At 38.4% G+C, this 11,918-nt stretch overlaps 1 protein-coding gene across 1 annotated transcript in view; it reads left to right on the top strand.

Moving 5' to 3' along the window:
* The window catches only part of VWA8 (von Willebrand factor A domain containing 8), a 313,781-nt gene that overhangs the window by 255,387 nt on the left and 46,476 nt on the right, over nt 1-11,918 (top strand). Inside the window, exons 38-39 of the mRNA XM_025196153.1 lie at nt 10,287-10,395; nt 11,159-11,315. Coding sequence (XP_025051938.1) covers nt 10,287-10,395; nt 11,159-11,315 — 266 coding nt within the window. The remainder of the gene's footprint in view (nt 1-10,286; nt 10,396-11,158; nt 11,316-11,918) is intronic.

Here is an 11,918-nt window from a genome sequence, read left to right as displayed (position 1 = left end):
CCCATGTAGCCTAACCCACAATCCTTCTACTTCCTCATCCTTCAATTCCTTCTTGATGAGGGTTGATGTATATTGCTCATTGACATAGAGCGCAACCCCTCCCCCTTTTTTCCCCATCCTGTCCTTCCTGTACAATCTATAACCCTCAATATGTACCGCCCAGTCGTGGGACGAATCCCACCAGGTTTCCGTTAGCCCTACTAAGTCATAGGTGTTTTGTGCAAGCAGGAGCGCTAGTTCATCCTGCTTGTTCCCCATGCTCCTAGCATTAGTATATAGGCACTTGAGCCCTGCGTCTGGTGCCTTTGCTGCCCCCCCCGCTCCGAATCCCAAGGGGCCCCTTATTTCTTACCTTTTCGTTTCTTACCTGTGCTGTAGTGCTGACCGCCCCATGGCTTGCAGGTTCCCAATGTTCTCCTTCTTCAGGCTGGGCTGTCCTTGTGGGTGCCACATGGTTTGGTGGTCCACAGCTTCCCCCGCCTTCATCTTCCCCTCCCCCCATGAGCCTAGTTTAAATCCATGGAGCCTAGATCTCCATCCATGAAGGTTTTTAAGATCCAGCTAGACAAAGCCTTGGCTGGGATGATCTAGCTGAGCAGGGATTGGGCTAGATGTCCTCCTGAGGTCCCTTTCTACCCTAATGCCCTGTGATTCTGTATCAGGAACCCTGTGTACTTACTAGGAAAATATGACCTATTCTTTCTCCCCTGATGAAATTTGATGAACTCTAATATTAAAAGACGTATCTACCAGCAGAGATATTAAGAGGATTTAAGACCAGTTGATTGTTTGTTTGTTTGTAGGTGGATGCTGAAAACTTTATTAAAGGTGAGAGAGGAAAGTCCATATGCTATTCAAGGAGATATGACATTATTGAGTCATCTGATGGAACCTTTGCACATAATCTTATAAATTCACTTTGACTGAAAATACAGTCAGTTAGATCTTGGACAAATGCTACCTGCTAGCTTTAGTGCTCTTCTCTTTAGACACTTAACACATCACTAGTATTACCTTTTTCAGGACCATTGTTAAGTCTTATCTACTGTCCATAAATTCAGGATAAGTCCATAGTCCTTTACACATACACTGAAAGGCACACTTCATTTTGAGACACCATGATTTCGATGGTTTATTATTTCTTTCACATGGAGAATATCTAACTCCCATAGAAATATACAGGAAAATCTTCTTGCATAATTAGTGTGATAAGATGGAATATCATACATTAGTCCTTCATATATGATCTTTCCCAGCAACCAAAGATATGGCCCTAATTTTAAAATATGCTCATGATAAAAGTTGTCATAGTGATTATAATAGTTAGTTTAGCATCTCCTGAATCACAACTGGGACAGAAAGCCGATGTATTTTAGTCTTCTTAGCAAATATATCACCAGTAGTGTACCTTTTAGTGCTGGCTGAACAGGAGAAAATACATCTTTACATCTGTAATTAATAAGGAAAATCTGAATTTTTTAAAATACTGTATTCTTTTATAGACATCATTCTTTTTTACTACAGTTATGTCCATTTTACATATATTGTTTATTAAGGGAAGGTCAAATGATCAGGCTAATTCTTTCCTTCTTTTGCACAACTGTTAAAAGAGAAAAGGGCGTTACAAGCTGTCTCTTTGCACCTTAGCAGGATTCCCATCTCATAGTTAAGACAATGATAGGAAACCAAATGTTAGGAAAGTCAAAGCCATAAAGAGGGTATGACTGCATACATCACCTTTACCTTCAACATCAGTTCTGCCCAAAAATGACTGTAGTTAAACATGTAGCTAACAGCTCTACTCTGCCCCCAGTTTCCCACCCCTGTCATTTCCCAGCAGTAATGTTAGGCATTTACCCGCTAATTGTCTTGAATGAGTGCTGGTGAAGTCAATTGAAACTCTCTACCTCAGCTTTTCATTTGTAATACACTAGATGTAAATCTTTCCTACAACTCTATATACTGCAGTTCTGGCCCTTGCTTTTTTGTAGAAATCATTTAACACAATTGTGCGTGTGGATTTTATGTTGAGAGAGGCATGTAATCGTGTTATTTCCAGTGGTTTTAGCAAATGTGCTGCACCTGGCATGTCTTGGGTGTTCCAGAGTGTTAGAGGTGCCGATTAAAGGCTTTACAACATTTTTAGTTAGTCATTTGTCACCATATACAATGAGGGAGAGGTTCACGCATTTACATTCTGGAGATGTGAATTGAAGAAATCCTGTGAGGAATGTCTCTCTTTGTGTTACCTCCCCAGAAAGGAGGAAGGAATATAATTTTGGGAAACAGAAGTGAGCAAATATATTGAATCAAGTAGAGGCTCCTTAGTACCTGTTGGAAGCTGGGCTTGGAAGTCAAAAGTTTAATAGATTAGTATTTCTTGTCGGTTTTCTTTTCTTCTCTTTTAAGAATAATTATTTTGTTAAAATTTTGCTGTTACTTACATTAAAAGGAAGAGATTTGACATGTTTTGGTTTTAGAAGGAGCAGAGATTAGCCCAGCAAGTGCATTTGTAGGTGATATTTCCCTGTGTGGGGGTGTAGGTTGTAGCCATGTTGGTCTAAGGACATAGGCAGACAAGGTTCTTTGGGTGAATCTGGTATCTTTTATTAGACCAATATAAAATATAGATATCTATATAAATATAGTTATCTATTTATATATATATATATATATATATATATGTGTGTTATATCTACATAATAGATATTGACTATATATATTAGACCACTTTAGTTGGTCTAGTAAAAGATATCAGATTCCCCCAAATAGTCTTGTCTGCCATTTCCCTGTGTGGAAATTCATCTCTATTGGAAGCCAGTATTTCCTCTACCATCCTTCATTAAGGACTGGCTTTTAATGTATGTTAGGATTGCAGAGGAGCTGTTCTGGCAGACATTTCTGGTGGGGGAGGCATGGAGACATCTCATTCTCCTCAGCAATTTTAATGAAGTTACCCAGATAAAAAACCAAGCTGCTGTATAGAAGTATGTACTCTCTCTAGCAGCTTACTGTGATGAACAAAAATATTTCATCTAGAAAGGGTGACAGGTGATGGCTACAATAGATAAATCAGTCTACATCTTGAATGCATCTCAGTCTGCATTAAAAAGTGACCAAAAAAAAAAGGAATCCTTCACACTTAATTAAAAGCTGTCCTCATTGATCATGAAGAGGCAATCAGTCGTCTTTGCTTTTCCAACCAAGAGCTAGATGTATCTTCATACTCAGGAGATCTTATATATAAGAAGTCTCAGCAAAGGTTTTTTGGCCAAGCTATCAAGATTTCCTTTTATCTATTGTTAAATCCCAATTATTGTGCCCACTCTTTGTTGGAAAGCAGTAGAATATAAGACCCTGGTTTTCTTTGATAAAAAAATCCCCAATTTTCAGTTTAAACCAAGTAACTCAAAATCCACAATTTTCCATGATCAAAATGAAACACCACATATCTATATCTATATCTCCATCTCTATCTATCTATCTAGATAGATAGATAGATAGATAGATAGATAGATAGAAATCATTCTATCTATCTGTATAGATCTATCTATCTAGATAGCTAGATAAATAGATCTATATAGATAGAATGATTTCTATCTATCTAACTATCTATCTAGATAGATAGATAGATAGATGTGGTGTTTCATTTTGATCACGGAAAAATGTGAATTTTGGGTTACTTTTTTAAACCCCAAAATTGGGGATTTTTTTTTATCAGCAAAAACCAGGATCCCTGCTGATAAGTGCCAGAGACCTCTCAGACAAGGAGAGGTACAGTTTACATCTTTAATGTAAAATACTTGGATATAGGTAAGTTCTGAATGGAAACATTCAGTAATGGGTGAGTGATTCTCTTTTGGTCAGTGTTATATTAAAACAAGAAGGGTAAGCTTTTAGAAAATAATCATGGACTTTAAAATATGTTTGTGGAGATCTGTCTATGTCAGGGGAAAGAGCAGAGTATGTAGAAATTTTAATTATGGTAAAAATGCTGTTGTTTCATAGATGTTCATTTCAGTCATCATTACTGCTTAAAATATGTTCTTTTATAAAAAGAAATTAACAATTAAAGGGTTCAAATGCTAATCTTTATTCATATTTAAAAGTACCCTAAACAGTGCATTGTATGCATGTTTATAGAGTCAGCCAGCAGGATGGTTTTACTGCTGTCTTGTGAATAACTGTGAACTATTCAATTTTAGGCTTCCTGTTGTTATTTTTTATTTCATTTTTCATCAGTTAATATTATGGAGCATGAAAAGGTTACTTGGCTCTTCAGTTCAGTTGTTAACAGTCCCTTCCACCACATTTTTCTCTTTCCGGCAGAAATTGCTATGAATGTTATGTATCAAAGGAACAAAAAGAAATAGATATAACAGTCATCATGGATAATTTTCTTATCCATCTCAGAATGTGAGGGAGAATAATTTAACTGCTTTGATTTCATAACAGTATAACTGTACAGAACTTGAAATACTGTGAAACGTGTGATTTCATAACTTTAGTAGTACATTTAAATAGATAAAAGGCACAGAGCACTTCTTTTAGGTAAACAGTCTATTAGGTAAACAGACTCTTGAAGTTTTTTTAACAAAATATCTGATGTATATCATTCCAGTGAATCAGTTGCTGCAAGTTTTTTTAAATAACCTCATTGTTTACCTAAAAACTGGGAAGTGAAAGAAAAGATCTGAGCTGGCAAGCATGGTATATGTAGTCCCAAACAAAAATATCTGCTAAAAAGAAAGTGTCGGGGTTGAGAGCATATATCAACAATTTTAGATAAAATTATATAGTCGTGTTATCATTATCCCAAACTGAACATTATAAACCTAAGTACACGGAGCTTAAACTCAGGAGAAATCCAAGCATGTTAAGATATGGAAATACACTGAAACAACCTTTATTTTACATTGTAGTGATACTGGGCAATAAACGCATAATTTTAATTTAAACAGTTTTAATACTTATGGTTCCAAAATAGATTAAATTTATTTTGACATTTGATTTACTTGTAAATTCTCAGAAAAATCATTCTGTACTAAAAAAAAGGAAGTGCTGTAATTTTGAGGACACACCAACTTTTCATATGGGAAAAAGGCAATGGACAGATGTTACTGCTGTAGTGCTATAGGGGCATGCTGCCTGTAGCACAACAAAAATGGCAGATCCACCAGTAAAACATCCCTCTTTCAAAGAATAACTGTTTGTATTGGAAGCTTTTGTAATACCATATGTAACATCTGTGTAGTTCTATCTAGCACTACAGGGGTCCCCCTCAGATCCCCCCAACATCCCCTAATTTTCTGTTTTCTCTTCCCCCTTTCCAACCCTCCAGTCCTTCTCCCGTTCTCTCTTTGAGGCCTCCTATTTCAACTGTCAAAAACATTTCAACTGTTACATCTGTTTTCATGCATAATGATAGAGCAGTCATGCAAATGTAATACTAAAAGACATCTGTCCATCTCAGATGATGTGAGCACCAGACCAGTTCAGATACCATGTGAGCTATGTGAGTGGCTTTGGAAGTCCAAATCAGGACTGTCGGTCTTAGCTATAGGTAGCACAGATGTAAGTAATAGAACCAGAGGATGAAGCTGAAGGATTTTTATCACTCTGAGGGGCTTTTACATTTCACTTTTCATTTCCTTCTTTCTCAGCTTCTTCAGCTACTTGGGTTCCACAGTGCGGCACAGTTCTCAAATGCGAGCTGTGGCTAGCACCATCTTCCTGGCTTGTAGCATTGATACTGAAAACCTCGTGTCCTTCATGCAAACATTTATAATGCAAATTTTGCTCAATCCCCTGATTTTAGAGCATCTACGCATTCTCCATAATTTAAATGGCATCCACTGAGTGATCAAGCTAATGGAGATGCTCCTGCTTGAGGACACAAAATGTTTGAAAAACTAGAACTGTGTGAGAAGCAAGGTTTTTTGAAGATGTCATTTAAGGGACCAATAAAAAATGGGAGAGATGTTAGACAAGCTCAGATCTGAAGAAGGGCACCTTGTGCCCAAAAGTTTGGGTAATATTTCTCCCAGCTATACAGCTGGTCCAATAAAAGATATCATCAAAAAACCTTGCTTCTCTTATTTAATGGACTGTCGTAACTACAAACCTACTAGAACTGAGAGACACATGGAGGTTCAGGACCCTCATCAGCCTCTTATTTTAATTGGTGATTTTGTTTCTAAAGGCACATGGAATCATAATAGAGAATGTCAATTCCACTTTTTGTGTATATGACACCATAAAGAAGTACTGCCCAAACCAAGAGAAATAAAATGGAAAAATAACTTCATTTCTAGATAATCTGTCACCAATTTATAAACAAACTGAGACAATACACAAAAGAATAGTGTGCCCTAGACATCATGGAACTAGTGGTCATGTTGGAAATCAGTCCTCTTAATAGGAAGTCTTAAAAGAAAAATTCCAAATTCTTTTCCATTTTCCTCTGACCTTTACCTCATAGCTAAAACTCAGGACTGCTTTACTGAATTCATCTATTGTTTTACTTAGCTGTGATACTCACAGCATGCTATATGCAGTCCTGACAGTAATGAGTAAAGCTTTTCACTTGCATATAGTAATATGCACATAAAGAAATGGCACGTTTCTTTTTTGCCCCTCTTTGTAAGTCCCTCCATTTATTCCCCCACTCCTTCACTTCAGCCCACACAACCCTTTTTCCCTTTTAACTTTCAAAGATGCCCACAGTTTAGCCCTACCCTCTCTCATTTTATTACAAGGTCAACTTCTGTCATTGCTCCACAAGTGATACCAGGCTACAATAGCCAAATTCTCCATTTTTAAACTAAAGCCAAACTAAGCACTGGAACGTAGCATATATGGAAATCAGACTATTTTTAAATCTGGATAAATCTATTAGGTTCTTGATAGGGTTAACTTAATGTAAGAGGACCTGAGTTACTCAAAATAAAACCTAAATTAAATAATCTATCCCAGAGCATTTCACCTTTATTCATTCTAATTACTCCAAATTATTTTATTTCACAGAGAACTAACATGATATCAATTTAATACATATACTAAATATATGATAAACATAAAAGAAAAATTCCACTCTGTATATAAAAATGTCTCTCATCAAAATGTTCAGCTGCACCTCAGTAATACCAATATTTTTTCCTTTTGTGTGCATGGCTGGTATTTATTCAAATGTGCAAATATGTGACAAAGTTGAAGTTCATGGGCATGAAATATGCACCTCTGTTGCTGTTATATACCATACTAGCATTTTGAGTATTCCAAGTATGCAAACAAAAACACCTGATAATTAAATGCAGATAATTTAGTAAGAAGGACAACTTGCTCCTTCATAATCATTTTCTAAAATTTGTTTTAAAGACTAGTTATAATGTTCTGCTACACTGTGATATCAAAGGCAATAAATCACTCTGCTCTTCGAAATAAAAGCATTACTGTTGCCACATTCCATTACCAATAGGAATATCAGTGTTAAGGAAATCTTTTTTAATAGAATTACTACACATTATGAGATCTGCAGCTCTTACAGACAAAAAAGTACTTTATAGCTTGGTTTTAATTTCATAATCATGAACAACTCAATTGCACACACTTCCCTTGTTTCATAAAACTCTCCCAAATAGAAGGCTCAAAAAGGCTTTTTCCAAATAATCATCACTTAGTAAAAACCGTTCAATAGTTAAAAAAAACCCTAGGAGAATATAAAGTATAGTATGAAAGTCACTGGCTATAGCTAAACAACCTTATAAAGCTTCACTTTGCATAATTTGGGGGGGGGCGGGGGGGTGTTAAAAAATGGGCCCAGAAGGACCAAAACACAGAGAATTTCCCATATTTTTGTTCCTTTTTAAAGACTATTATTTGTGTTGTATTTTGCAAGGCCTGCATTCATTTTTTTAACTCAACTTCGTAAATTTTGTTTACCTAGTAACTTTGATATCTTTGGGAACTGACCAAATGGTTCCCAAAGGATTGTGCATTTTAACCTAGGAAGCTTCTCTTTCAGTGGATAGTGTTTTGGGTTTTTTTAATAGGGCTAAAACACACAGTTATGTTCCTAAGCATCTATTTTTAGTATGCAAATATTAATTTAATGTAATGTATCAGATTACAGCTTGATTTTACACTAATGACAAGGTTCACAGAGGGTGTGTTGTACCTTTATGAACTGATATTAGCACTGTAAGAACAAAGAAATTATTTTTTGAATAGTTGCCAAAACACTGTTGTTAGGACACATGTTTTCAGTTAAAAAAAATGTGTGGAATTCATGCCAGTGTCGAATGTGGCACACACTGAAATCAGGAATGAAACTGTTCCACAGCTCTGATGGATACCCTGATAGTGCCACTCAACTTATTCCTGAATGAGCAGTAAAATGTAATATATTCAAAACAATGCATACATTTAATAGTAAAATAGATATAGCATAAACATCTAGGAGAGAAACAACCATTCATAAAACCTAGATAAGTGTTCTTTACACATCCATGGCATAAAGTTATGTTTCACATAATAATATTAACTTACAGAAGATTAACCTAAAGTCAAGGCATAAAGTAAAAATGGATTCATTCTGTGACTCCAGGAATTGGTAATAGGAGAGTTGTCCTTCTGTCTCAAATAGGTCACGTATGTGAATACAGCACCAGTCATCAGTGACTCTAGTCATGACCGTCTGACAGTTGTTTAGTGAGCTCTGTGGGCAGGGAGTTGATGGACAAAGTCCAGCCACAATAGACAGGTATTCATATAAGAAAAACCACCAATGCCGTCCTTGTCTTTATTGGTAATGTTAGCAGGGAAGCCAAGGATTAAACACACCTGTGACTTGAACTAACTGTTTGCTTAACGAGAAGGTTCAGGTACACTGGAAGAGTTTGTTGCCGCTGCTTGTAGTGCTATGAGAAAGACGTGTTCAGTCTGCAGGACTGTGACAATGCTGGCACCTCTTAAAAGAGAAATGAGCTGTAGGAAGTACTAATATGTGTTACCCCTTAGTCAGATTGGTGCAGACTGTGAGTGGTTTTGCCTTCCTCTGTAGTTGGGCATGTAGCCCATCTCCTGAGATCTCTCAAGCATATTTTAACAACCTTCATAGCAGCAAGACAATGGCCACTGTTCTCCCTGTGCTTACCTGTGGCAGCTTAGGGTGCTGTTTCTAATGGTTGCATCAAGGTTGACTGTTTAGTTTTATTAATGGGTTAGTCAGTGGTTTTGTATAGGGTGGTTTGGATAGGGATGATCCTGCCTCAGGCAGGGGGTTGGAATAGGGAGGGCCTTTCAGCCCCACCTCTCTGTGATTCTGTGAGATACATACCAAGCTTCACCTCTGCCAATGAACAACCAGGATGCCATAACTTTATAATTTAAGTTGACAATTTAGCCTGACTACGTTAGGATCTTAAAATGTTATAATTATACTAGCCAATTGCCTGTAAAGAATGAAGGGGGTGGGAAATTGATTGCTGTCACCTCTGTGCTGCTGCTGCTCTGCTTCTGCCCCCCTCCCTTGTTTGGCTCCATGTGTGCACCCCCCACCCCCGTCCTCTGCTGGCCTTGGCCCCCCTTGCTGTGTCCCTCCGTTTCCTGCTGCTTGTAAAGTGTGCTTTGGGTTTTTTTTCACTTTGCATCTGTTGGCAGGGGGGAGTGAGGCCAACACTGTGATGCCAGCACCCCGGTTTAGGGCTGGGCCTGCTCCCTCCCCCCTCCCCCCATGCTGCTTCAGGACTGGACCGCTTTCCCCCACTTTGCCCCCTCTCTCCCATCCCAGCCGGCTTTTGAGGTCCAGTGCTGGCGCCACTTGCAGGAAGCTGCTGGCCTCAGCTCCCCCGCGCTCTATCCGGTCCTCGGCGCTGCTTTGCCATCATGGCAGCTCTCCACTGCGCAGTCTCCTGTCAAGCACTTGGAGCACTCTGATTATCTGTTTCAGTCAGCCAGTCAGAATGCGAATAAAGTGTTATGGACAGACAGATAAAGGCTTTTATAATATTAGAATTTTAAATATCTAATTTAGTAATTATATTTTAAATGCATTCTTTCATAGTGTGTTCAAGCCTCAAGACTTCTCCCTGTTTGATGAGGTTTGAGTCTGATCTTCCTTCTCTTGGGGCTCTATTTTATGTGTTTTGCCAGAATGCCTCTCTTGGATTCAGTTTGGGTCCCCTGCTCCTAAACAGAAGGCAACAGATTATCAGAATAACCATAGAATTCATGCTGGCTCTAAAATCCAGTGATATTTAAAGCTTTCTCTGTTTAAAATTTGACAGATAACCATCGAGAGAGACAGTGGTTTGGATGTGAGCTCCCCTAAGCATGGAAAGATAGATCAAGACAACATGCCTCATGTTGGTGGGAATACCTGGGCTGGTGGAACAGGTTTGCTCTCATTTTCTTTTCATGATGTATCATGCATCTTTGAAAGATATCCCAAATACGTTTTCTGAAAGTTAAAGATTTCAAAACTGTGTTGATTGTGAAATTAATTTCCTACTGCAAACTATTTAAATCCAATGCATTAAATCCAATGCAAGATGAAAAGTTCCTGCTCATGCCCAAGACTAGGCCAGGACACACACAAATATCTTTATTTCATACATGTTTTAAACCATTTGTTTTTTTTCTCTGCTAATACTTTGGTAATGCGGCGTTCCCTAATTTTAAATGACATGAAAGGACTCAGAAAATATAGTAGTATAAATCTCAGGTGCAGAGTCAGCCAACAAACTCTGGAGAAAAAAATCCTAATTGCTTTAAAGTTACAAGAGTCAATGGCTGTAAGGGCTAATAGCTGTGAGGATTTGTGTAGGACTTAAGTGAAGTATAGGTCCATTCCCACAGGGGTAAATTTCATCACTGATGCAAACAAAACCTGGATGTGAACAGTGTAAATCAGAAATATAAAACTGTAACTCTTCTTTACCGTGGCATTTCTTCACTTTAGAAAGCATGCAAGTGTTTCTTCACTTTAAAAAGCATGCAAGTGTTTGCATGTAAAGTATTTTCCATGGGACTTGAGGACATTTTTTGCTACAAATGGTATGCAGTGGGGTGACACTAGAGGCTTTAAAAAAGGAAAACAAACACTATGTCATAATCATCATCAAATATGCATTTTTGATTTTTATACTGACTGTTCCAGGTGGGAGAGACACAGCAGGGCTGGGCGGCAAAGGTGGGCCCTATCGACTGGATGCTGGTCACAAGGTTTACCAGATATCTCAAGCTGAGAAAGATGCTGTTCCAGAGGAGGTGAAGAGAGCTGCAAGGGAAATGGGTGAAAAGGCTTTTAAACACAGGTTAACATTCAGTTTTGACTTCTTTTTCTTCCCTCACCCAAGAAGTTCAGTTGTATAGCATTATGACAATAAATAAGTAAAGTTATTCTGATAAAATTACAGTACTTGATAACTGCTCCCTAATCACCACTGTTTACAATTGTACATCAACACTAATTAACACCTTAGGACAGTTGTTCTCAACCCGTGGGATGCATGTAGTCCAGTCAACATACTGCTGCAGCCCATGTGACATCCTCTTTTTTTTTTTTAAAAGTAAAGATTACCACCTGCAGTAGTTAGTCAAGGAGAAAAACTTGGGAAATGGTGGATTCCCTCTTGCAGGCTGCAGAGTTCCAGCCCGCAAGGGCTGCTTGGGGCTGGGGGAAGCGGGAGAAAGGTGATCGGAGGCAGGGGGTGCCATGTTCATGTGCACATGCACACATGCACATGGCAGCCAGGCAGCATGGAGAGCAGATCCCGCAGCTGCCTCCAGGTAAGTCTGTGCATGGGGCCTTGGGGGGAGGATAGATTGAGGCCAGCACAGTGAGAGAGGGAGGGAGTACAGTAGAGTAGAATAGGGCAGGACAGGGTTTGGGCTGGAGGTGCTGTCCAGCCAGAGCA

This window comes from Alligator sinensis, unplaced genomic scaffold (genome assembly GCF_000455745.1).
Source record: "Alligator sinensis unplaced genomic scaffold, ASM45574v1 scaffold59_1, whole genome shotgun sequence".
NCBI lineage: Eukaryota > Metazoa > Chordata > Crocodylia > Alligatoridae > Alligator > Alligator sinensis.
This window is presented reverse-complemented; position numbering and strand designations above follow the sequence as displayed.